The sequence below is a fragment of the Ixodes scapularis genome, unplaced genomic scaffold (assembly GCF_016920785.2).
Source record: "Ixodes scapularis isolate PalLabHiFi unplaced genomic scaffold, ASM1692078v2 PGA_scaffold1__304_contigs__length_218370807, whole genome shotgun sequence".
In the NCBI taxonomy this organism is placed as follows: Eukaryota; Metazoa; Arthropoda; class Arachnida; order Ixodida; family Ixodidae; genus Ixodes; species Ixodes scapularis.
Genome location: NW_024609846.1, coordinates 96,292,152 through 96,320,041, shown reverse-complemented (window position 1 = coordinate 96,320,041; position 27,890 = coordinate 96,292,152). Strand labels below are relative to the sequence as shown.

At 46.4% G+C, this 27,890-nt stretch overlaps 1 protein-coding gene across 1 annotated transcript in view; it reads right to left on the bottom strand.

Moving 5' to 3' along the window:
- The window catches only part of LOC8029609 (coiled-coil domain-containing protein 50), a 101,679-nt gene that overhangs the window by 19,794 nt on the left and 53,995 nt on the right, over positions 1–27,890 (bottom strand). Inside the window, exons 2-5 of the mRNA XM_040211204.2 lie at positions 15,971–16,033; positions 11,555–11,693; positions 2,328–2,418; positions 2–71 (exon numbers count right to left, since the gene is read on the bottom strand). Coding sequence (XP_040067138.1) covers positions 2–71; positions 2,328–2,418; positions 11,555–11,693; positions 15,971–16,033 — 363 coding nt within the window. The remainder of the gene's footprint in view (position 1; positions 72–2,327; positions 2,419–11,554; positions 11,694–15,970; positions 16,034–27,890) is intronic.

Below are 27,890 nucleotides of genomic sequence, written 5' to 3'. Positions count from 1 at the left end.
CCCTTGCGTCTCCTCTCTATCCTGTCAAGCTTCTTCGGCAGTTCCCGCCTCTGAAGTTCGAGTGCCATTCTCTGTAGGAAACAAAGGGACGCCGTCAGTCTCGTGACGAGATAGCAGATAGGTATGCCTTCTCTGTTATCAATGTTTATTACTTTATTACAAAATGCCAGCTTGTGCACACTGGACGTCTCGGAAATAGCAGCTTGGCCGTCGGGTGCATACGGCAAAGGGCAGCCAAAACAACAGGTGGATATCTTGTTACTGCAATTTCCCCCGGTTGTCAAAATAAGTGTCACAACTTTGTTTAAACACTCATAAAATTGCTGTCCCACATGAATTGGATTCTTTGAGACATCTCTAGTAAATTGTGCCACATTTTGATCCCTCTGGAAACAATTTTACCCATTTAGAGCCCGATGATGCCACAGAACAATCTTAGTTTCAATTTCAAAAAGCAAACTTTCAAGCAATCCTAGAAAGATAAATCTATACAGTCGCCGACCGAGTTTTCGAAAACCAATAATTCGTCTTGTTTGAAATCTCGGACCAAAAGAAGGAACCGCGACCTACCAGATAGAAAATAGTGCATATTCACGACCAATGTTTCGGACAGTTTGAAGTCCGACATTTCTATTTCTCGGACAAAATCATTGAGCGATCAGTGGGAAACACCATCGAGAAGCTGCCATTTTAGATTCTGTAGGCTCCACATGGATTGGCAGTGCTACTCAAGCACTATTAAATCCTAACGCTAGGTGATGCTATGCTACAGCTTTTTCTAAGGCGAAAAAAAGCCTTATATGTCCCATTACAAGAAAAGGTGCACGAAAGATGGTCACACCAATACGTCAATAAGCATGCGCCGCTCAAGGTCAAAACGGACGCACCTCAGAAATAAAACAGAAAGAAAAGTACAGCAATGCAAATGCTTTGTAACGTCACAGAGAAGCCGGTGGAGATGCTCAATGTCAAGGCGGAGACGCCTCAAAAATAAAACACAAAGAAAAGCACTTTCTTAAGTGCCTTTGGCGTGTTTTTTTTTTCTTTTTTTTTTTTTTCTAGTTGTGTGTCAATATTATCATCATTGCTACCATTTCGCCTTGTTCATTTGCCATTCTGCAGTCATGAACTTATGCCTCTCATCTCGTTTCAGCGAATCAAGTTTTCAAATTACGCTGACTTGGACATCATGGCCCTATCTGTTCTTCTGCTGCTGCAAAGTGCCGCTAAGAAGCGTGGAAAGTACTTGACCATAGTGCTAGAAAAGAAGGCAGCGATTCTCAAGCTAATAGAAAGTGGCCAAACGCAAGAGAAGGCGTAACCTGAAGCAAGACACCATTGATGAGTTTTTTAAGCCCGCTTGGACTGCTTCATTACTGAGACGTTTTTCAGTCCCTGTGAAGTCTGAAAATTCTAACAAATGTATATTTGAGCGAATATAAAATAGATCCTTCCCAAAATTCACTCTGCTCACTTCAAATCACTATTACCATATAAATGTAAGGTTCCTCAGCCATACTAATTGTAATTGGCATTGCAAAAGCTGACGAAGGAGTAGAAAAGTTAAAGAAATGCCTCCAGGCAGATGGCATGATGTCATGAGACCAAAAAGACAGTATAATGTAACAAACAAATTGAATATAAGCAAAGCGACAGCCTGCTCCTCAGACTGGAGTCCTATCCATCTGATGGCACATGCTCGGGTCAGTGCACCATCAAAACTGAACTGAATCGAGTGGCAAGCAAATTAGGAAGAAAAAATCGGTCTGCCACTAGCGTATCAGTTACAGCATGTGCCAAAATAAAGCGGTAAATTTTTTACACTGCCTTTAGTTTGAGTAATGTGCCGGGAACTTGTGCTTGACTGGAGTGTTTACCGTCCTATCCTGCCTATGCATTGAAAGCAATCCTGAAAAAGCAACTAACGTCATGTGTCATGATCCTGGCATTTGATCATAAAAATGCTTGGCGAAAAAGGCGAGCAGCCGCAAGAATCGCTGTCGTCACGGTATCTCATGTCTTGTCTGCTACAGTCTAGCTGCAAAACGACCTACGGCAGAAAACAGCGTCTGCTGTGTCCAACTCCACTGCTGCGACCCTGCCAGGACTGGAACAAGCAAAAGCATGACACTTTTTTTGACGTCATCGGGCAGAAGTCTAGAGATTACTTTTGAAGATCCGGTTAATGCAGCAGTCAGAAACGCGCTCCAGGCATCGTAGTATGACGGCGACTAGTCTGTTTATTGAGCTGCTAGGTGGCAGTGTGTTTTTGAAGAAGTCTATTCGATCAAATACCAAAAATTATATTTCCGAATAGCTCGACACACCTCGTCCTCCTCTTGAAGACTGGCGTGGACGGCAGCCTCCCTCTGAAGTTGCTGCTGGAGTTCCAGGGCAATCTTCTCATCGTCAACCTCCCTGTAATGGACATTGTGGCATTTGGCAGCGAGGCACAATGCAGATGTGCACTACTCCATTTTTTGGGGTCGGTAGCCATTCTTTTTGACTAGAAGGGGCCACTGTGGCATTCGGGCATGTGCCGATTGATGAAGGACGCTATATGAACATCTGTGAATGCTTCATTTAGGCACGAAATCATAAATAAAATAGAATTGCACTAAAATAATGTTAAAAATTTTTGAGTATAAGAATGGATGTCTTGTTCGAAGGGTACAATAAAACTGAATTCTGAATAAAAAAAAAAGGTTATGTCATTAATTATGCACATCAATAGAATTTCAGATGTAGAGTTATATGATGATGCCAAATTAGCACCCAAAAAAATAACTATGCCTTCTAAAAAAGAAAAAAGAAAAAAAAAGTCCAGATGAACCCATTATGCTTATTCCCAAGCTTCCATTCGTTCACTGCTAAAGTTAATTCAGCTTCACTTCAAATTTCACTGACATTGCTTTCAAACATAGTTCGGCCAACGTAGAAGTGATAACCAAGCAAAGAAGTTGACATTAAAGATTTGACTTGTGATGCTGCTCTTTGACTAAGCTTCCGAGGCAGCACAACAGGTGGGGTACACATGGGCCCCACCTATGCAATATGGACTGGGGCAGCCCGTGCAAAATCCCCGTTGGTTCCACGTGTACGAAGCGTGGGCATGCGCAATTTGGGCTGCCCATGGAATAGACGGGGAAAAGTTGAGCTAATTGCTGATACATATTTGGGCGAAACCGGCTGAATATACAAATATCAAGCATCCATAAAAATGAGAGGAGAAAATAAAATTTGCATTCAACTACTGTATTACCAACTGTTTAATGAGTCTTCTTCCTCTTTGACTAGCTTTGCTTGTTCTATTTTTCTTCTTCATTTGTTTCTGCATTCTGCACTTCATGATAGTCTTTTTCTTCGTCAACTACATTATGCTTGCTCCTCGATTTTCCAATTGTTAGAAGTACTGTCGCCTTGCAAAAATGTTTTCTATCTTTTGGATAAAAAAAAATTTGGGGTGTGTCTATGTTTATACTGCCTAGAACTATATAGTCTGCCTCGACGGGCGACTTGTCCCCAACTGTAGATGAGCAATTTAGCCAGTGCAGTACAAACCGTTAGTCTGGGGTCTTTAACGTGCACCACGCAGTAGTGATACACAATTGCACGCCGGTACAATGCTCATCCAGATTGAAACGGGCAGGGGTGGGGATCGAACCCAGGATCCCTGGGTTCTGCAGTGCGAGCTCTCTTTTGGATAGGGAGGCTGATGATGAACTAACGCACTTGTCTTCTTTCTCTTCTATGGCCAAGGCCTCCAACACTGCGAGGTTGGCCTTGCACGAGCGTGCGCGACAGTGTGCGGCCAGGTTTCTTGCTGTCAACAAGTTTTTCAGGTTGTTCGCATGTTCCCGTGTTCTGTCATTAATGCAGCGCTCCGTTTGTCCAATGTAGCACCATCTTGGGGCACCACAAAAATCAGTTTGCCTGAGAGGTGTTGGAGGCCTTGGCTATAGAAGAGAAAGAAGACGAGCGCGTTAGTTCATCATTAGTGTTGTATTCGCGTAGACTAGGTGGCTACCGCCCGAATACTTAGGTTTATTGATCAGAAGCGGATCAGCGTTCGGGGACGACTGGCTTGCGCCATCGGGGCTCGTGTCTCTGGGTCGCGCTGTGCGGGCACGCGCTCTGGCTGCAGATCGCTTTTGATATTTGGTGGTCGCGTGGCTCCGCTGGTTATCACACTCCTTCCCCCTCTAGATGCCGTCGCCATATCTATCAGGAGGCCGTCTTGAACGTTGTGGTCTAGAGGTAGGTGGCGGAACCATCTGCCCATCGGGATGAACCTCTATAAATTCCTGTGCATCTTTTGTTGCTGGCTGCACAACCATCGGAATGGTCCACTGCGCGGGTAAAGCTTGTGGGCTGTTGTTGCTGATGCCTTTTGCTGAAGATGGTATCGTGACCACTTGTCCTGAAGCGTCTTCTGCGGAATATCTGATATGATCTTCGTGCCTTCGTACAGTGCCATCCCTTGTCTTCACAACCCAAGAACGGAGTCCGAGCCTTTTAACCACTGTTCCTGGTATCCACAACGGCGTTCCTCTGAAGTTTCTAATGAATACGTTGCTGTTGACCGCAATCTTCCTAGGAGACGTGACTGGTTGTGTCGCTTCTTCATCTCGCTCTCTCTGCGGTTGTAGACGTGTGAGTGCTGTTGACAATTCTCGACCGAACATGAGCACAGCCGGCGTCTTTTCTGTCGTGAGACTGATTGTGGTATGTTGTTTAAGCAGAAATCGAGCAAGCCGGCACGACAAGTTTCCCGTCTTGTCTTTAGATAAGGCCTGTTTAGTTTCGTACACCATTCTTTCTGCTTGGCCATTGGTCGCCGGATGGTATGGAGCACTTGTTACGTGACGAATACCGTTATTCTGTAAGAATTGTTCGGTCTCGGTGGATACAAACGATGTGCCGTTGTCGCTGACAATCTTACGTGGTACTCCGAACGTTCCAAACAAGTTTCGGAGTTCTTGGATCAGTGACCCGGAGTTGATGTTGTTCATTTGGCGAACTTCGAGCCATTTGCTGAAGGCATCAACAACTATCAATAGCATTTTTCCTTCCACGGGTCCGGCGAAGTCGACGTGTAGAGTGTCCCATGGCTTCGATGGTCGTTGCCATTCCGGAACAGGTGCCTTGGGCGGTGCTCGTTGGTGCTGTTGGCAAATGCAGCATGTCCTTGCCTTCACCTCGATATCCTTGTCTACTTCAGGCCACCAGACGTAGCCACGAGCAGCCGCCTTCATTGTCACCATGCCTCGATGACCAGCATGCAGTAAATCGAGTACCTGAGCTCTGGCTGCGCTGGGGATGACCACTCGTGATCCTCTGGTCAAGCAGCCGTTGAGCGTCGAGAGTTCCTTGGCGACACTTTTGTATTGCCTGCAGTTATCCCCGTTGAGCTCTTTTACGCTGCCGTGATGTACAGCCTTGTAAACTGTCGCTAAGGCTTCGTCTTGTTGAGTGAGTGCTGCAATGCGTTCTGGAGATAGTAGAGGAATCGGCGAGCCTGCAAGCATCAGCACCTCACCTGGGGTGCAGGGCTCGTCGATATCAGCAGGAAGGGGTAGCCGGCTGAGGGCGTCTGCGTTTTGATGTAGTTTTCCTCGTCTGTACCTTAGTTCATAGTCGTAGGCGCCGAGTTTTATACACCATCGCGTCATACGGGGGGATAGAACTTGCGGTATGAGTTTCAAGCCTCCCAGTATTCCCAAAAGTGGTTGGTGGTCGGTGTAGATTACGACCTGTCGTCCAGCGATGTACTCATGGAAATGGCATACAGCGTAGACGATGGCCAACCCTTCTTTGTCCAACTGGGAATAGTTTTTCACCGCGACTCCTAGTGTTCTGGACGCAAAAGCGATTGGAGCTTCGCGTCCATCGGAGTCTTTCTGAGCGAGTACTGCTCCAATGCCGTACGGAGACGCGTCACAAGACAACAGCAGGGGCCTATTTTCGTCATAATGCTTGAGAACGGTAGGGTCCTTAATCAACTCCTTAAGTTTGCGAAATGCCTCCCTGTGACTGTCCGTCCAGAGCCATGGCCTGTCCTTCTCAAGAAGCTTGTAGAGGTCGGCTGCGACCGTAGCCCTGTTCTTGAGGAAGCGATCGTAAAACGCAAGCAACCCCAAAAAGGCTTGCAGTTCCTGTCTTCCTGTTGGCTCTGGAGCATTGAGGATCGCTTGCACCTTGTCAGCGGTTGTATGAACACCTGCGGCGTCAATCCTGTGTCCCAGAAATGTAGCCTCGCTGACTGCAAACTTGCATTTTTCTTTCTTGAGTTTCAGACCGCAGCTGTCTAGCCTGGATAGAACTTGGTCCAGACGTTCATTATGCTCTTCTATGGTTGCTCCGCTGATAATGATGTCGTCAAGGTAGACGCTTATACCTTCAATGCCAGCTAGTGTCGTCTCCATCATCCTCTGGAAGATCGCTGGCGCTGCTGAAATTCCAAATGGCAGCCGTGTAATTCTGTACAATCCTTTAATTGTGTTGATTGTCAGCACAGCTGCTGTGGACTCTGTCACCTTCAGCTGCTGGTACGCTTGGCACAGGTCCATTGTGGAGAAGATGGTCCCTCCTCTGAGGTTTGACAGGACTTTTCCTGACGTAGGTAGCGGATAACTTGACTTTTTTGATGCGGCGTTCACAGTGCTCCTGTAATCGCCACACAATCTGATAGCTCCGCTCTTTTTCCGGACGAGTACCAGCGGCGTAGCCCATTCAGCGTGCTGGACTGGTTCAATGATTCCTTGCTGCTGTAGCTGCTGAAGCTCGAGCGTTACAGCTGAGCGGAGCGCGAGGGGAACCGGGCGAGCTTTGCAAAACTTCGGCTTTGCTGCTTCCTCCAGTTCCAAGTGCACTGGGGGTCCCCTGTAGCCGGAGATTTCATCCTGGAACACCTTGGGATGTCGTTGAAGGACTGCTTCCACCTCTGGCGGCGTGGTTTGTTGCTGCACCAGGTTGATCCCCTGTACTCTGATGCGGAGTGCGTCGAACCAATCTCTGCCCAAAAGGCTGCAGCCGGACCCTTTCATCACTAGCAGCGGCAGGATATAATCTTTTGACTTGAAACGTACATGCACTTGAAGCGAACCAAGAAGTTTCAGGCCCTCACCACTCCAAGTGAAAAGTTCCAAGTCATTCTTCGTGATTTTCGGGGGATTCTTAGGCCACGTGGAGCGAAATGTCTCTTCGCTAATCAGTGAACAAGCGGCGCCAGAATCAACCTCGAACTGAAGAGGCTTGCCCTCAATCTGAAGAGAAACGTGAAATTTGGGAACGTGCCTTCTGGTGGACAGCTTGTTCAGTTCATAAAATGAACTTCTGGAAGAACACGTCGGCTGGCTCCCGCCTTCCATCACTGGTTCAACGTTGTGATTTGTTTTCTTGCGTCCTGCTTTGCCTTGGTGCTTCTTCGTCAGACATGCCTTTTCGATATGTCCAGTCTTCTTACAGTACCGACACTCAGTCTTCTGGAATCGGCACTCTTGTGGCTCGTGCTGACCCGTGCATCGGTAGCAACGACGTTCTTTGTGTGAAGCAGAATTCTTGTCGGCTTTCACAGTCTTGTTAATTTGGAGCTCCTCCTGGTTCTTGATGGCTTTCTGCTGTTTGTAGGCGCTCTCTGCTCTGACAGCAATGTCCAATGCGCTGGAGAACGTTAGGTCTTTCTCCGCAAACAGTCGTTGTTGCAGGAGTTCGTCGCGGATGCCGCAGACGAACCGGTCGCGCAGCATCACTTCCAGCGGCAGTTTGGTGTCCACTTGTGGCATCGCTTGTTGCTGAGTGCTAGCTGCAGCACCGGATGTTTGAGACGACGCTGGTAAACCCGACGCTGGAAGCTGCGCAGTTGTCGAAGCGATTTGCGGAGTTGCGGAGGGCAAGATGCCGAAATTACAGTCGCTTGCTAGCTGCTTGAGAGCCGCAACGTAGCTACTTATTGATTCTTCCGGCAATTGGTCTCGCCGTTGAAATTTGAACCGGCTGTAGAGCTCTGAAGGTCGAGGGTCGAAGTGCGCACCAAGGATGGTCACGAGCTCGTCGAACTCAACCTCGCCAGGTCCTCTGGGTGCCACTAATGCTCGTACCACTTCGTAAGTCTCTGGGCCACAGAGCGTTAAAAGGAGCGCTCGCTTCTTATCCATGGCGTTGATGCCATTGGCCACGAAGTAAAATCCGAGATGTTCGAACCACGATGTCCATGACTTGCCTGAGAAGGCTTCCAGCTTCCCTTGCATGGCCATGGCTTGTGGTCGGTGGTTTCAGGCTTCGTTGGTCCTTGGTTCCTCGTCGCCAGTGTTGTATTCGCGTAGACTAGGTGGCTACCGCCCGAATACTTAGGTTTATTGATCAGAAGCGGATCAGCGTTCGGGGACGACTGGCTTGCGCCATCGGGGCTCGTGTCTCTGGGTCGCGCTGTGCGGGCACGCGCTCTGGCTGCAGATCGCTTTTGATATTTGGTGGTCGCATGGCTCCGCTGGCCATCACAATTAGTCTCCCTATCCAAAAGAGAGAAAACGTTCCTGCGAGGCGACGGTACTTTTAACAATTAGGAAATCGAGGTAAAAACATAAGCTAGTTGAAGAAGAAGACTATCATGAAATGCAGAATGAAGAAACAAATGAAGAAAAATAGAACAAACAAAGCTAGTCGAAGAGGATGAAGAATCTCATTAAACAGTTGGTAGTACAGCAGTTGAATGATCATTTTATTTTCTCCTCTCATTTGTATGGATGGTTGATATTTGTATGTTCAGCTGGTTTTGCCTAAATATGCCCATGCAATGCCCTGGTGGGTTCCACCTTGGCTATGCGAGGGCAAAGATGGGCAAAGCGTGGGCATGCCTAATTTGGGCAGCCCATGCAATGCCCCCATGAGTCCCTCCTCAGCTGTACGGAGGCAAGGTTAGCATAGATGTGGGTTCCGAGACGGTAAAGCGTGGGCATCCCCAACTTGGATTGCCCATGCAACTCCAAAAATGTCACTTTCTGCTGATATTAAGATTACTTACTGCACATTCTGGAAATTCAGCATGGGAGATCGGCTTAATTTGACACCAAATTACCGAGGATTGTAATTTTAAGCAGAGAGAAGTTTTAGGCTTGCAAAACTTTAGCACTAAATTAATCATCAGCGTGTATGTTGCGAGTTCCATTTTATCTGGGGTGGAATTTTTTAAACACAGTAACTATGAGGGAGAATTTCAAGCACGCTCGTATCTGTTCTAAAACTCTGTGTCTGCAGCTTGCTTCAGCTGGCTATATTTTGGATTACCTGTCCAACAGGATTTTATATGAAAATGAGCACAGTCTTTTTGTTTCATTTTGTACACTTGAAATGCCCAATTTTCTATGGTCTTGCTCGAGACATTTTATTGATCTATCAAAATGTTAAGAATTTTTCCAGTAGGCACATTAGAAATGTGAAGCATGCTCGATTTTGAATGCACTGCAGTGTCTCAACCGTAAAGAAATTGTGAAATAACCCCAAACGTAATGAGGTTCCCGGGGGGATCTCATGTGGGACGCCCAAGTGGCCCTCTGTAGGCTCCACGGGGGTGGCCCATGTGGGCTGCCCAAGTAAACCCACTGTCTGTCCCACGAAGGCAGCCCATATGGGCTGCCTTCACGAAGGCAGCCCAGACTCGACTTGCAAATTGGACTCACGTGGGCTGTCCAAATGGGATTCAGATTGGCTCCACTTTCAGAGCCCAATTTGTGCTACTTATGATTACTTAAAAACTTTTTCACTGCACCCCAAAATTCTTCTTTAAATAAAAAATTTAAAGCGCCCCTAAAAAGTAAAAAAAACAACGTTTTTTTAACAATCTAATTGGAACACACAAGTCAAAAAACTAATTTTACGCCAAAAAAAAATTTTAGATCAGTACTGACGGTGTGAGACACAATTTAGTTCGCAGGCAACTCCTTTCCACTTGTTTTCTCTCTCGGCATATCGGGCGCGTGGAAGAGAGGTGGATGGGCTTCGCCTTCACGATCGACATGGTCATTCCGGAATGACCTGTCACATCATGGACTTTGCCCGCAGAATTTCAAATAAATCTCTCGCCGTCGATATTGCTCCAATTTTTTTTTGCGTAGAATTTATTATTTGACACGCGTGTCCCAATCAGACTTAATTTCCTTTCTTTTTAAGGATTTTTTAAAGAAATATTACAGCCAATGATATGTAACTTGTCAGAACATTGACCTCTAAAAAAAAAAAAAAAAAAAACTAGCTGCAATGTTATTAAAAAAAAAGACGTATATATATATATATTGCAAGGTAAATAAGAGTTGTTATAAACGCATGCACAAAGTTTCTTTTTCCTTTTAACACTTCACATTTTTAAGTGCACCGCTCAGGAGGACTTGTGGCAGCGGTGCGGTAAAGCGAGATAAACAGAACAACGATGTTTACCCCCGCATATGTCGCTTCTCTGCAGAACGACATCGCGCGTGGAGAAGCGCACTCAACGGAGCTAGCTAGCTCCGTTGAGTGCGCTTCTCCAACATAGCGCAACTCCCGAACACTGTCACTGGTCGATTTGAAAATGAAATCAAATAGTGTCTCATTCAATTGTGCAACTCCTGAATACTGTCACTGGTCGATTTGAAGATGAAATCAAATAATGTCTCATTCAAAGTTATAATCAAAATGCCTCAAAATTCGCGCAAGCCCACCATAAGAATCGGGCAGTTTAACGGGGTACTGAGCAGAGCATTTAGTTTCAGAGTTGAGAAAACGTTGTACATTGGCACAATGTTGGCATAAATTCGCAATCACGTCACTTGTATTCCTATACTCACGTTACCGGGTGCCACCACAAATCTAAGCAAAAACACAAAGACGCAAAAAAAAAAAAAAAGACTCCTTAAAACGTTTTTAGAGCTGGCGTTCAAATCATAAAGCTTTAAAATGAAAGTGTAGAAATTTTGGCTGGAGTCACGAATAGTGATCAGACCTCCACGAAGAAGGTAAGCAGTTTCACGGGGCATATGCCAACCGTTCACTTTCAGTTAGCAAGATTTTGAATGCACTGCGAACAGTTCACTGTCAGCTAGCCTGGCTTTGCGGCAGCACTAAAGGTCGGTTCACACACTTGCGTCGAGTCCGACAGAGTAAGAGGGTTGCTACGGCAACAGCTGCGTCAGCAACAGCTGCGTTGAAGCCGACGTACCTGTTGCCACAGCAACCATCGCACTCAATCATACTTAACGCCCAAGTGTAGTTCTCATCCTTCTACATAGGGGCCCGTTCCTACGGATTGGACGGATAAAGCGGAGAAAGAGAGAGACAGGAAAGGTGTTAACACACCCAGTCTCCCCTCCCTCCCCCCTCCCTTGCTCCGCGCGGCGCCACGCCATTGGTCGCACGCGCTATGACGTCAAACCAACAGCTGCGATTCGTTGCTGATGCTCCTTCCCTTGGTCTTGCGACGGCGCAACCAATACCAACACGAGCAAGCAAGGTCCGTAAAGGGTTCGCGTTTAAAGCTATACCGATTTAAAATGACGAAAACGAAGAAACCACGACCACTGACTGTTGGTGCAGCATGTGGTCGTAGGCGTCCCTCAGGAACTGCGCCTCCTCCTCTTCGGTGCGTTGTACCGTCTTGGCGATGGGCAGGTCTGACCGGAGGACCTGGTTGTTGGTGCGGTTCAGGTTGTAGCGCTGGTTGACTGGAACGACATGTGCAACAGGCATGAAGCCAGGGCCAGGTAACTACGGTCAGAGTCGTGACAATGCAATGACCCTATCAGCAGAACGAACAAACTCGTGCCTTTGGCATATGGCGAAATATCTGTAGCACCAGTGAAACATAATGCGTAAAAGGAAATGACAGCTAGCAGGAAAACTGGAAGAAATAAGCATTCAACCGAGCCTCTCAAGTCTTAACTGAGATGCACACCCTTAATGCAATAAATGCTTAGAAGAATTAGAACCGTGTCTAACAGATTGTTGAACGCTGAAAAACTCGTTACCGGCTGAATTCTGACCAAGTTGCAGGGAGCGTGCAGATGTGGTTAAATTTTAGGACTTCGTTCCACTTATAAGTGTGTGAGTCAGTTGAGGTACTATAGCGTTATATCTCATAAATACATGAAAGTACACCTCTTTTCCTTATTAGGTTAACACAAAAAAATTAAAGGTTTTTTTTTTGTTTTTTTTTTACACTGGCGTTATATACTATGAAATGTGGCATTTCAGATTGAGACTGTCTTGCCAACCATGTGCACTGACAAAAGATAAAGCATTTAAGCATTTGAAGTGAAAGGTGCCCTTGCCAGCGCATCTGGATGATCTAAGCAATATTGATGGGTAAAAGGAACCACCTACTCCCAGCAAATCTGGCGAAGAAATTGAATTAGTTAATAACACCAATTCAGGTTGCGTCATACATGACCTAACCGTCATACCTGGCTCATCTTAACAATGTTACGTCGCACGTGGGTCATGTGACGTCAATTAATAAGCAACATGTTCTTCACTCTTCGAAACAACTTTTTAAATGTCTTCTAAACAAATTTAAACCACTGCTCCTTAAAATACTCTATTCCAAAGGCAGCCAAACTGCGGCTCGTGAGCCACATGTGGCTCTTCGCGGGTTCTAAGTGCAGCTCGCGGCTCTTTTGTAAGCCTTCCCCCTTCCCCTCCTGTGACCCCCCCCCCCCCCCCCCCCCCCGAAAAAAAAATATAAATAAAAAATGAAAGCTCCAAGCTCTGGCAGCCCTACATTCACACAGCTGGAATGCTTTTTGACACGTAGACGTCTCCAACGACCCCGTTTTCGAAGGGGCAGCGGCTGGCTAGCGAACCATGCATTCATGTTTGCTTAGTGGTTGAAGAAACGTTGCCTGGTGTTATTTGATGGAATCGACAATTGTACTTGTCCCCTCGGGTAAGGACTGTTCCCTCCATATCGTTTCTTGTTAAAAGTAACCCCCCGCCCCCTTTTTTTTTTGTTTTTTTTTTTCTTCTGCGGCTCTTTGAAATTTTGTAGTTTTGTCTGCGGTTCTAAGCCCATGTCACTCTGGCCATCTCTGTTCATTCCATGCGTATGACTGAAATGAAAGTGGTTGACAATTTATTTAACAAAAATTATTCTCCTGCCAAACAAATGGACATAAATATTTATCAGTCATTTACTTTCGTAAGAAATTCACCAAACTCTGCAAGAGCTTAGTAAAAGGTAAGACATTCTAGGTTGATTTCGTTTCCAACAAAACACTAAGGCCATATGTGGAGCCATCCTGTTACTGTAAAATCGAAAAAAATAAGTTCAAACATCGAAGCAAGTGTCTTTTGTAGAAGTTCCTTCTTCATTACGTTCCCTTGGCTGCAAACAGAAAGACATGGCGATAAAGATGTCAGAAAAACCTTGTAACACATTTTCTAAAAAAATAAATAAATAAATAAATAAAAGCTCTAGCCTGTGGGAATCTCCCTGCCATTTCAACATGCCTATTTTGCTGACGTTCAATGCTGCATGACTACCAACGCCAAAAAAAAAAAAAAAAAATCTAACTCCTTCAGTCTTCCTTTTTTATGTTGTGCCATTGACAACAATCTTAACAACTGCAAAAAAAAAAAAAGGAAACAGTAGCACATTTTTAAGCTGAAGTCGAGCAAAGGTGTTTGCCACATAAGGTGCGCTACGCATAATCAGTATCGATACAGAAAAATATAATGGATTACGCCATAATGAATATTAGGAAATACAAGAATTTGCCAATACTCAAAATGGTGATGCTTAGTAGCTTCAAAGGGCTATCCCGGCCAAAAACAAAGTAATGTGCCATAGTTTCGTTATAGGAAGGATGTTCGCAAAATGTTGACCATGTCGTCTATAACCCAGTGGTCTTCAAGGACACGAGCAGCGAGTCCCCAGATTTTTTTTTCTTTTTTCTTTTTTTTTACATTTACCTATTGAGGTTTCCCACCTGTAACTTCGTAAAGAATAACAAATAATTACCGATAAATATTTTTTCTTAAATTGCTGCTGGCTTATAATTAATCTTGCGTGCATTACTGTCTCCTCCATCAGCTCGCCCCGCGAATTTCCTCCTAAAGCTAGAGTCACACTGCTCATCCACCATACAAAAGGCAGTCTGCATACAGATTCGAAAACGAGTCACAGCGAGATCCGTGCTTCGAATGCCGCACGGCAATGTTTCAAAAAGGAAACTTGGCACGCGACATTCGAAGCACGGATATTGCGGTGACTCGTGTTTGGAGACTGTCTTTTGTATGCTTATGATGTATGAGCAGGGGTGACCACTTTCCAACTTGTGAAACACAGGCCAAAATGTGAATCAGCTAATGTTTAGTTGTCAAGAAACGTTTCACACACATAAAAGCACCACTCTGTGGGCTGAAACATGTGTCTTGTCGGTTACCTTTTACTTTGTCCTCGTCTTCGTGCCGTTTTTGTTTTTATTATGTCTGTATACCAACCAGCCCAACCTTCAATGTTAATGATCTCTCTTCCCGAAACCAACTGAATGTTTACTTTTTTCAAATTATCATGCATGAATCTTATGATTATGATAATTTCGTTGTGACATATGTACTTTAGCAAATGATTAAGTGACATAGCAATGCTACCTCAAAGCAATGCCACATGCTGTAAATGACTATTTTCGCGGGCGCAATATTGTACACGCGTCATGTATGCGCACCGTCATGTACAGCCGCTATTAGATAATGTGCGCAACATGCACCGTGGTGTACATGTGGTATTGTGTTATGCGCAGTTGCTCTGCGCATCTAATCATTGTGGTGTGGCGCTAGTAACCTGCACTAATATACTCACCTAGATGGCGCCGCGTGTTGTTAAGTTTGATGTGCAATAAAGGAATAAAGCAAGTCGCTTCAGTTCACTACCGGCTGCCTGCCTTTGGAGTACGTTTCCTCTACAATCATCAGTGCATCTGATCATGCGCTGTGTATATAAATCCTGTGTTCTATTGAATGAACCGCCCGTTCGTCACTTGACATGCAACCATCTACAAATATAGCGAATTTTGCACAAAGCGTGTTTCGGGGATATTTTGCAGCCACAAAATTTCACGATTTAGAAAGACATGCTTCGTACCCCTGGGCTGATATACTTATTCGCGTAATAAATTTCTCCGCTATATTTTCAAAGTCACATACCTCGTGGAAATTACGTCTTTACGAAGACTACGTATTTTACAGTATATAGTATATGTCTCCGTCACCGCTACAGCTTAGAAGTTCGATGCTAACTGAGCATGGAGAACTTTCTTTATACAACAGATGCGTGCACCTGCTCGCCCTCCTAGAAGTGTTTGTCCACCAGGCCACTTAAGTACCGCGGGGAAGCAGTGCTTTTGGATACAAGCGTTCGCAGCTTTCACTTTATTACCAGAGAAAATTTACAAAAGTGCCCACGCAGCCACTATTTTCTAGAAAGCGGTTTGTTAAGGTTGGCGAGGCCACTAACGGAACAAATCACAAAATGAACGCATACAGGGGCAGAGAATTCCCGTATCAAAGAGCCGCTTTTCGCTGCGAATGACATTCACGTTGCGGGAAAGCGCACTTAAAGGCTGCTTCTGACATTTGGGTTCACAGTGCGCTGCGTTGCGTTGCACTGCGTTCCACTGCAGCAAAGCAGGCGGCCCGGATTGCCGTGGTAACGTTTAGAAACATCTCGTAGTGTGCAGTCATAAAAATAAAAATGTAGGTTTTTTGTTAGGAGCCTTACCAACAAAGGGCAGCTGGCACGAACCAGCGAAGGACTGACGATTAATTTGGACCACCGGGGATTTGGCAAAAAACTGAAATCTGGGTTAAGCCAGTCCAAGCCAAACCGAATTGCCAAATGCACGTTTCCAAAAACCATTTTTTTTTACGTGTTTATGATGTCATTTTGCCGCTGTTCGTTTCAGGTACCCAGGGAAGGTCGAACATTTCAGGCAAAGGGACTCACTTTCTTGAGACTGTAACCTGTATGCCAGGACGCCATCTTCTCGCACCAGCCATTCCTTGCAAACTGGAAAGATTCAAAATATGATAACAAATGAGAAAAAAAAAAAAAAAAAACCCGTTTTTTTTTAAAGAATATTATTCATTCCAGCTACATATTCTGATAGAACATTTCTCACCGATTCGGTAGTGACAAAATAAGCAGCTCTGGTAGACCGTTTTCACTGTCCCGCAGCGCCCACCGCAGCCCGCTACCAGATACAAAAAGTAGTCAAGGGTAGCGGAGCAGATGCACCGCTACCCTTGACTGACAAAACGGACTCTTTCCCACTCCGATTCAGTTTAATCCGATTATTGCGTATTGGAAGTCATGAGTGGTGGCTTTTGCACCAAACACATCTTGGTCACTGCAAAGGTGCCCCACATTTCTTTTTTTTCTCTGAAGTTCACACGATTTTTTTTTTTTTAACGTAGGCTGTTATTACGCGGCCGGCGGTATGTATATCAAATTGTGTAATTTATGGTTTTTAAGATAAAATATCCGTAACAAAAGAAAAGGAAAGACGTTTGCAAATCTCCGTAATGCGAAATCATAGCGCAGCTCTTGAGGAGCAAGAGGGGAGGGTACGAAGGGGAGGATATCCCCGTCTTCCTCCTCAGAACCCTCCTTCCTCCTCTTCCTCCCCTGCTCCTGACCTCAACACCAATTGAGTTTCCCTGCAAAATTTAGCGGGAAAAATGACGTAACATGACCTCAGCACCAATTCAGTTTCCCCGCTAAATTCAACGAGGAAAATGACGTCACTACTTCGTGTCACGTTACCCATGAACAAATTCAGTTTCTCCGTTAGATTTAAACTAGAAAAAAAAAAAAAAGGGAGTGTGTCCAGCTGTCGTGAAAGTTTGGGTGAACCTGGTGGCAATTGTTCCCCCCAAGGTCATCCCGTGAAGTATCAACAACGCGTCGATCCCGTAACATCCAGCGGCCACGCTGTCTCTTTGTAAGTTGGGCTTCGCTGCAACGATCCAAAACGAAGTCGGGGGTAAAACAATCGAGGCGAGTGCCGCGATTTTTAAAAGTAAGGTTGGCGGCTTTCCAGAGCTTCTCGGGCAAAAAGTGTCGAGTCACAGGGCTGCAGACGCATGCGTGACGTCACGCGCACGCCATCATTGGTTGAGGTGGGGGGGGGGGGGGGGGGGGGGGGGGGGACAAAGACACGTGGGTACATTTGGCGGGGAAACAAACGCAAGAGGTGCGCTAACAGCGGACGAAATCGCCCTTGCAACACGCGCATCCGAGCTTTTTTCGATCGTACGTACTACGCCAATGAAAGAAAAGCAGCTATGCGCTACCCGAGCACCTAATCCGCCTCTTCGACGACGCTCGTGCAAATACACGGGTTGCTGACAAGGTGTCGCGTCCGCCAACACACAGTTTGTCGCCTGTTCGGCTATTGCAACGGCACCCTGCACAAACGAACGAAAGTGAACACTACAATTTCAAGTTGCCAGATTATAGCCACGATTCGTCGTCCGTCGCCCGAAGCTTCCGCATCACCGAGCACGCAATCAGCGCGTTGAGGTAAACCACAGGCTTAGGTAAACATTAAAAAGAGAAAAACGAAACCCCTCGGTGCTTTGTGTCTTCTTCCCCTCCCCTCCCCCAAATTGATGGTTATAACTTATAATGCAAGAATTCGATGTGCACTTCCACATAAAATGCGATGCTCTTTATAATCGTGCAAGGATTCACGCGCGAGAGCGTATGTGTGTGCACTTATGTGTGTGCGTGTTGTGTGTCGTGCCCTGTTTGGCATCGGGGTTGCGGACAATGTCCGGCACAAACACAGCTGCTGAGCCTATCCGCTTGGATTAGCAGATTGGGAAGTGCTTCGAACCGTTGCGAAGCCCCCTTTTGAACGCGCCCGGCTTCCCTCTCCGCTCTCGCTGCTGCAGGGGTCAGGACAGCTCCAATGACCGAGCTGACGGCACCGCGCTAAGTGCGGTATCGCGGTGTACCGCTAGAAGCAGAGCTGGAAGAGCGCTTCGTCGTGTTTAAAAGTCGGGGCTCCTAGAGAACTTTAAACGCCCACTGCTCTGCGTCGCATCCAACCGAATGTGTCACCACTCCCAACTTTGACGAGGTCGCCAACGCCGCGCCGTTATGAATGATAGAGAAACAAAAGCGGCAAAAATCAAAGAAAAAAGGACAGAAAAAAAAAAAGGAACGAGAGGCGTATCTTTGACAAATAATGATAACCGCTTTATAACGAAGATGTTCCCGACTTACAACGTAGACTTGCACAGTTATTGATTGACTGATGAGGGGCTTTATAGCGCAACAGCGACGTGGCCATTCTGCGCCATACTCAACTATTTGGATGTTGCACAAAAGCGGAGATCACTGTGAAATGTAACAGCCAATTGACCAAGTGAAAGATAAAATGCTAAGGAAGATTTAATGAGCTGTGAAGGACTTGTACAATAAGAAGTGGTGTGGTGGAGAAGTGTAAACGCAAAATACCCGTTTTACCAAGAAATGTGACCACATGTTCGAAAGGAATTAACGGCTGCTCGCTAAGCATAAGTGCAGAATGAAATGGAATATGGTACCGCAACGATTCTGGGAAAAAAGAGTGCCTTTGCTGAGCAAGGCCATGTCATATAGACAGAGAACATGCCAGACCGTCAAGGTCTCGCCGCAGCGTTCGCACAGTGGCTGATCTGCCCCACGCAGCGAGTATCCATGGGTGGCATAACAGTGGCCAAGCCTCAAACAACAGCGTAAGACCTTTTGAGACCTGGTTTTATGAAAAGACCTCTCCCATGTTCCTAAGGCAGGCCTGATGGTATGCAGCTTATTATTATGCTCTTGGTCCCACTCTGATTGCCGTTTTCGAAAAGGCGATTTTGAGGTCCTGGTGTAGCAAGTGCATCAACATTTCAACAGTGCACGTGAAAGAAGCTGCGAAGCAGTCTGCTTTCTCATTGCCGTTAAGCCCAACATGACTGGGTACTGGGCAAGATGTTATGTCATATCCATTCTGTAGGCTTCTGATAATTTTGGCACGCACCAGTTGACTAAGATTATGTTTTGCATCTTTAATGGGACTGATTGCGACGACACTTTGGGAATCTACAAAGGGAATAAACCTTCATGGTCAGCTTTGTGTAATATACTCTACATTTGTTAAACAGCCATCGTGACCCTCGTCCATCGTGACGCTCACGAGGGTCACGATGGCTACCCTCACGAGGGTCACGAGGGTTACCCTCAAGCGGGTTACACTCACGAGGGTCACAATGGTTACCCTCACGAGGGTCCCGAGGGTTACCCTCACGAGAATCATAAGGGTTACCCCCTGAGATCACGTGACCCCCTGAAGTCACGTGATTCCCCTGAAGTCACGTGACCCCCTCATGTCACTTGACCCCCTCATGTCACTTGACCCCCTCATGTCACGTGACCCCCTCATGTCACGTGACCCCCTCATGTCACGTGACCCCCCTCATGTCACGTGACCCCCCTCATGTCACGTGACCCCCCTCATGTCACGTGACCCCCCTCATGTCACGTGACCCCTTCATAACACGTGACCCCCCTCATGTCACGTGACCCCCTGAGGTCGCAGGACCTCAGGGAGTCACCTATCCCTCAGTACCCTTCCATCCTATACCTCAGTATCCTTCAATCCTCCTCCTCAAGAGCTGCGCTCTAATCCGGCGTTTCATTTTTTCGGTCGCGCACCAGTCACCTAGTCTTTGGAGATTTGTGCTTGACCTTTGTCCCTCTTGTTCCCCTTCTCTAGGGATTATTTTAGTAATTTTCTTCGAGCTCGCTTGCACCTTTGCATTTAATTGCATTATATACATGTCATGTTTTATCACTTTTATTCCACGCGTGACGTCACGTTTCACGTGAGCGTTGCGAGTTTTTTTAAATTCCCGCGCGAGGTCATATGGCTTTGACGTCATGACCCTATCGACCAATCAGGATTTGCCATCCGACGCCGCTGACGCCCGATTTTTTTTTTTTTTTTAGCTATCGCTTAAAAAAAAAAAAGAAAGTGACATGGAACAAGGGTGGGACACAGGTATCACGCCGTTTTTGGTCAAAAACTGACGAACGCTCAACGCGGAGTGTGCAGACAAGTTGTCATGGTGAACGAACCAGTCTCGAAACAACCCGAGTTGTCATTCTGCCCACACTGCGCTGAGTGTTCAGCAGCGTTTGACTAAAAACGGCATGGCCCTCGAGACCCATCCTACCTACTCACACAACTTCGTCCCACGTTATCGTTTCCCCAAATGAAAAAAAAAAAAAAAAAAAAAAAAAAGAAGTTGTCAAAATGACACAGTTTGTTATGTAGAAGAGGCGAAACAAAAAGCGGCAGATGCACCGAAAGACATAAAAAATCGACGAGTTTAAAGGCTATTTTGAGGAGTAGAAGAAATGACACAGCAAGTGTATTACATCAGGCGGAGAGCACAGTGAAAGTTACTAAAGCTTGAACGTAAGAAAATATAAACACGATCTTGTAAGAATAAATTCCGGTTTCTTTCGGGACCTTTTTCGTACCCCGCAGCATGTATGGGACACTAGGGTTGCCTCAGCGTTCAGCGAGGACTCGCATCCAATTAGGTAAACGCTTCATGCCCAAGAAATGGCGACGACCAATGCTGCTCGATCAACGTTTCAAAAAAGGTTCATTGACGTCACGAGAACCGTGGACCATTCACCCTTCGAAGCAAACCAGAAGCACATCATGATCACAGTAACCCGAGAAAGAAAAGAAAAAAAAAAAATCTAGAGATTAGTAAACAAAAGAAGAAGAAAAAGAGGGGGGGGGGGGGGGGGGGCAACGACTGAGGAGTAGCTAGAAGTAACCTATCACGGTATACGTTCCGAACCCACGAGACGCACGCAATCGCAAGTAGCAGACGACTTTTCTCTTCGATTATCTTTCCAGTTGACTTTCTAGCAGACCCCCTTCCCCTTTCGAATCTCCGAAACTTGACGCAGCCACAAGAGCCAACGAAAAGCGAAACAACACAAAAAAATAAACGAAAAAAAAAAAAAAAAAAAAAAAACGAATCAGGGCGCCAATTTTACGTTGCGGCATCTGCCAATCTTTCCACGCGTGATTGAACCAGACGCATGCGGTGTAATTAGGGTAGAGTCTCCAGGGGCAGCTCGTCACGTAATGCACCACTTACAACAAAAAAGAAAAGAAAAAAAAAAGTAGCAACGACGAAACAAATTGTACGACGCAAAAATAATAGAATGTTGATTCACCGCCGACGAGCTCTTGGCACGCACGCGGCATTAGTCGAAAACCCGGCGACTTGCGCGCTCTGTGCTACCGATGGACGACGACCCCTGCTGCACACGGGACACACAAAAAATGCCTGCGAGTCTACTTTCCCGTAAAACACTCGAAGAGCCAATCTCCGCGATCTACGAAATCAGCTCGGCGAATGATGAGGCGGGACATTTGTGTAGACCTCAAAATGAAGTCTGCGCTGTGGCATTACGCAGCACAAGCATGACGCTTTGCATTGCGTAAGCGTAGACTTCATTATTGGGTCTAAACGGATGTTCCGCCTCATCATTCGCCGAGCTGATTTGGTAGATCGCGGAGATTGGCTCTTCGGGTGTTTTGCGGGTAACTAGACACGCAGGCATTTCTTAGAGTGGAGACTCAGTTCGACTCGAACTATGACACGAACGAGTTCGGTTTTCAATTCGACAGATTTCATCATTCGCGCTCAGTTGGAGTCAGTCCCAACAGAGCCAAAAGTGCATCGTCACGGCGTTCATCCCCAGTTTGCATTTATTGCTATTGCCAGCTAAGACTAATCACGCACAAAAAAAAAAAAAAGGCGACTGCGCATTTACTTTGCGTGATTGGTTTAGCGGGTGATAGACTATACTAAGATAACCAAATTAACGAAAGCTCACACATGTCTTTATCCGTGGAAGAGCAAGCTATATTGGACGCGGGGACGCGTAAACGCGAATGATACGAATACTTTCAGAGATTTCGTACCGCCAGCCTTGCGCCTGCTAACACGAGCGGTAACCGTCAGCGCACCCCCACGTGCTTCGTTCGAGTCGTCCTAAAATCGACCGATTTAGGGGCTTTCGATGACGCGCTCAGCAAGTTTTCAATAGACCGATCTCACTAAGCATTCCACACATGCGCGACGCCGCCATAACGGTATGGCATAACGGTACGGTATAGACGCCCGTGTACGATATATACCTCCAGCGGGGTTGTCGCGCGTGCAGAAAGACTCTTGCCACGATGCATGGCGAGCAGCGGTGGCGTAGACAAACTAGCTGGAGAGATCGGTCTCTTGGAACCATATATGCTTAAATTCACGAATTAAAAAGGTCAATTACAGTTTTAGGCAATTAGTTTAATAATTAGTATGCATTTTTTTTTTTTTTTTGCAATTTTTGACGTCCGCCGTGGTTGGCAGCATGTTTTGTTGACAGTGTGCTCCCGAAAACAGTTTTTTTTTTTCTTCCTCAACCACACCAGTTTTAGGATTTTTTTAACGGCTTTACATATACATTCGGTATACTCCCTTTGCGCCAGAAAACAGAATTCCCATAATAAAAATTTGGGTCGGCCAGAGCCGAGGCAAAGTGAGAACATTTATCCGCACAGCCTCCAATTTCGGTTTATCGGTCCATCGCGGCAGCGAAGGGCAGAGTGGACCAGCCCGATGTACGCACACACGTGCCTACAATCGAGAGAGAGCGAGAGAGAGAGAGAGAGAGAGAGAGAGAGAGAGAGAGAGAGAACCCTATGGCCTTTGATTCAGCCGGCTCTTTGCTTACACTGGTGTTTTGTTTCGCTTTGGATGTTTGCAACATTGATTCGCAGCATTTGTTATCGATTCTGGCGTTGATATGTTGCACCGCTGAACTGTAATGGGGCAGAGACACTGTAAAACACAGCCCCAGAAAAAAATAATAATAATAATTGCGAAACAACTAAATGGAAAGTCGATGGCGTGCCCCTCGATGGAGCAAGGGGTGGAGTCCCCCAGCCTGGGAAAGAGGTCGTGCCCGGAGGTTGAACGACGACGAGGCTCGGATGCGAGGCACGCAAGCGGGATTCCACTCCGATTAGATCACTCGCACGCAAACTGCAGGAATCTTGACAGGGACAAAGCAGAGAGAAGCGCGACACAGCGTCAACCGCGTCCCATCATGCCCATCCGTGTTGCCCACCGAGAGAAACAACAGACAGAGAAAGAAAGAGAAAAGTTTACGAACGCAATAGTCATCCCTGCTTTTACCGTTATTTAACTAGAACGCTATTTTCAGTTGACGGATACGGGGAAAAAGAAAGAAAAAGAAAAAAGCAATGTCAGATTTTAGACAAATCGAAAGTTACCTCAACATAAATTACAGCGCAGCCACAAGTTGCCGGGAAAACAAGTGTCAAATTTCAGGCAAGTTGGAAGTCACCTTAAAAATAGTTGCGATCCAGCTATAAGTTACCATAAAAAAAAAGTAATGTCAAATTTCGGACAAGCTGAAAGTTGCTCCGAAAGTAATTACAATGCAACCAGAAATTAAAAAAAAAAAATACCAAATTTTAATGAAGTCGACAGCTACTTAAAAATAATTGCAATGCAGTCTAAGTTACTGCAAAAAGGTCTTTAAGCTACAGTCATAAAACTGCTATGATTTGCAAAGGAAATGGAAGAGTAACGAGCCACCAATTCCTAGTAACAGTGGCCGGGTGTTCGAATGAGTTATAAACACAACGAGTTACTGATACACATGAATACAAATTAACGTTTATACAATTAAGAGATTTTCCAATGAAGTACGAATGCAACTACGTTACAAATCTCTACTGTAACACGGGGATCTGCTTTTTCCTCGCAAAAGGTGTTGAAAAAATAAAAGTATTTTTACATTAAAGGATGCAAAAGCCAAGAAGGGGCGGGGCACCAAACAGTTAGATAAATTAGCTCTTAGCCCAGGTACAGCCTCTTCTCGAGGTACGAGTGAATAATCGATACGAGGGCTGATATCCTATAGACGCTTTAAACAGGCGCCAGATCGAGCTGCCATAGCCGACCTTCTCTTGTCTTACCGAGATGCCGAGCCCCTGAAGCAGGCGTTGACGAGTCTCCACAAGGGCCTATGCTGGGGAGAGGGACACAGTGACATCTAAAATGGCAGTAACCTCTCCTTCTGTGGTAATGATGAAATGGAGCGAACGGAAAGAGGGAACGAAAACTGAAGCTCGGTTATGGCGGCATCCACTCCAAATGGGGACCACGTTTCGATCTCTGACGCTTTGATGTAAGCCGAAGTTCTCGAATGTTTCAAAGCCCCAAGCTGGCGAAGTCTTTTCGGAGCGTCTCGAAGACCTTCTCTATGTCTCTTCGAGGGATAAATTCTACGTACTGCAGGACTCGGGAAGCAAAACGGCGACGTATACACAACTTTCCAGGGTGTATCATTCGAGTCAAAAATGCCGAGACACTTGGCTGTGAAAATATGCGGGGAGTCTAAACTTCCGCAGAAGACGGCTACTGCACACAAACATGGCAGCGTGCAAAAAGGGCAAGCTTTGGCATCCAGCACTGAGGTTCAGTCTAAGGAGTCACACAAGCTGCGTCACATTGCGGCAATTGAGCCACGTTTTTTTTATAGCGTCCCAAGGGTGCAAAAACGTGGCGGGAGATGGCGCACCTGTTACGCAAGGAGCAGTGAAAAAACATCAAGGGGCTTTGGATGGATGGATCCATCCAAAGGCGCCTCCGCTCTTTAGCAAAGAGCGGAGGCGCCGCCTGGTGGATAATGCTGGACGCCCATAGCAGCAGAAGTAACAGTTTTCATCCCCCGCGAAATGTGCTTCGTCATGCGCGTCGGTTGCCGCTACCTGTAAAAGGTGGTGCACAGCGTCTTACGTTGAACGCGTTGGTTGACCTCAGCGTTAGGGGCCAACCAGCACGTGTTTTATCCTTAGGCTGTGGTGAGGAGACGCCACAACCTTTGCCGTTTGCCAAGTCACGCTGCAACGAAATACAGAATGCTGACGGCCGACCACGCCCAAATGCCAAAAATGCATGCGTAAAAAAGAAAATGGTATAGTGGTTAGACTGCGTAGAAGGTTGAACAGTAATGTGCGCAAACCTCTTTCAAGGCGAGTAGTTGGAAACAGCAGCTAAAAAAGTAAAAAAAAAAAAAAATGTTTGTCGGAAACACGAAAAAAAAGAAAAGATAAAGCCGGTCGCGAATGCCTTGCATAGATTAGAGCCGTAAGCACATATATTCGCAACCCGTTCGAGCGTGCAGAAAAAATAAATAAAGAAATGAAAGGCACGCTTGGATATTCTGAGGATGTTTCTATTTCGATGCTTCTTCATCCGTCACACTCAAAACATTTACATTATTTTTTTTTTAATTTTGTTTTATTAAAACCGAGCAAAGCGACGAAGAGCTGGCCAGGTTTTTTCGCTCCAGTTTGTAGTGCGTTCCTTTTTCGTCGTCCCCACCTAGTACATGCTTGCCCATCGTAAATCCTCCCCCGGGGTTCTCCGCAGCTTACAAACTCCCCAAACTATACGGAAACCTGCATTCAACAAAAATAATGATAAATAAACTTGCGCCTGCACAAGTTCAAGTCCCCACATGACATACTAGTTCCGCTACCGTAAACAGACCGACGACCGTATACATAATCCCCTACTCCATATATGTCGCACCCCGCGCGCCGCACTATACACCCTTCTGAACACACAAGTATGCGCGCACATAAGCGCACGCACACGTACGCACGCACGCACACGTACGCACGCACGCACACACACACACACACACACACACACACACACACACACGACACGGGTCTGTCACCTTTAAGACATCCCTCTCTCTCTCTCTCTCTCTCTCTCTCTCTCTCTGCTTTTCCGGTGCACGTCAAGTGCCAGAGCGTATTCCAACAACTTCGAGCGCAGCCAGAAGTCGATCCAATCCTTCACCGTCGAGATGTTCGACCCGACTTCAAATCGCGCCCAAGACTTTCTCGTGCATTCTACTTTTTTTTCTTATTTTTTTCTCACGGGTCTTAATAGAATCAGGACAATCAGATGCATCTCCCTCACGCCTGCCTGAGCTGTTCTCCTTCTCCCGCGTTTACCGAAGACGCCTCGGCCAGATTCAATTCAGTGGAACAACACAATCGAACGACGCCAAACTGGGTCGCGAAAAGAGACGAAATGAAAACACAGGAACAACCGAACTCACACTTCGCACGAAAGGACGCGTGCGCGCTTCGCCACAGAGCTCCCGTGCGGTAGTCCAAGGACCTAAAAGAGACTCGACGCAACACCATTTTTTTTTTATTCGAAGAGGGCTGCATAAGCATCGCCACCAAAAAAACTTTTTTTTTTTTTTCATTTTGATTGTTGATTTTCGTGATACGCCCAAATGATAGAGGTGTCTGACTTCAACAACATTTGTGTCAGGTTGCAAAATCGCCGCTTTATTTCACATTTGTTCTGCGTTTCGGAATGCCTAAGTGGTAAATCATGTGCGCGACCGTCCATGCTTAGATACGAACGACCATAGACCACAACCGGCGTTGGTTCTTAGATGGAATGTATTACACCTGAGCGTAAGTATAACACACGCGCAAAGGTGCATAAAGAAGACCCATCGTTATTTGCAGTCATATGTCCGTTATGCGCACGCTTGAACTTTTCTGCGCTAAGGATCTAACGTCGGTAGCGGACTTCAAGAAGGACGCTATAGTCTTAGTGGCATTCGCTATTGCGATACTTTTCCATATATAATCTATTATGTAGTTCCTAGTCGCCTCGAGACCCAGATTGATTTTAGGGGAAGCGTGCTCCCGTTTATCCGTGGTTCTCTATAAGGCACGTGGTAATTTCCCTCGGTTCACAATGCGGGCGAAGACAAAGCATTCAGGCTAACGGCATAGAGCACGGACAAGGGTATATACGGAGCACCAGCCCTTACAGCAGTTGATTCCAGCGCGCGAGCGCTCATTGGTGCCTCCCATGGCTTCGCGTCCGTATAGCACTCGTTTTGCTCCACTTAAGTGCAAAAAAAACAAAGCGTAGTTCTATTTTTCACCACATGAGCCGTGCCGATCAAACCTCGAGATGGCGGAAGCAAAAATGCTGTAACCCGCCTTCAGTGTGAACTGAAGTGACTGGATCTTGGGAAAGTAGTGCCAATCATCTCGTATATGGCCTACATTTAGGTCCATGGAACGCGCAGGTTTTGCTTGACCTCTCCATTATTGGTGAACCGATCCAAATACCGAAATTTCGTTCTCCACACACCGGCGAAACAAGAGCATATCTTCGCACCGCCACCAGACGCAGCGTCACGGTGCTTGGCGGCATTGAAAAATAATTTCCCTGTCTGCAAATACGCGAGAAGAACAATATCACTGTAAGATGCCTATGGAGATAAGCATAATTAATGAGTCTATGGCCATAGCCTCCTCTATACGGAGAAAGCCTGGCGCGTCGCGTGAAAAGACGGCCGCCGTAAATGGGAAAGGAGGGGCGGAGAAACGGGAGCGGAGAGAACCTTCACGGCTAGCGCCACAAAAAGAGCGAGCGGCCAAATGCAGAAACAAACTTTTTTTTTTCTCTTTTCTTGTCGCTATCGTGGAGAGGAGAAACTCAACGTCCACCCTTTCCCGTTTCTCCCTGCGCCCTTTCGAATCGCCGCGCCCGTTTCTCCCGGAGTACGAAAACGACGGTGACGAAAACACAAAACCAAGCGTGGTTCGGGGAGCGGCCGCTCATGACCCCAGCGCTCGCTGTCTAGGTCTGCCCTTTCTGCTCTGCGCTACCATATTGGTCACCGTTCGGCGCGCTCCTCCTCTCCTTTTTCCTGCGGCCGCGCG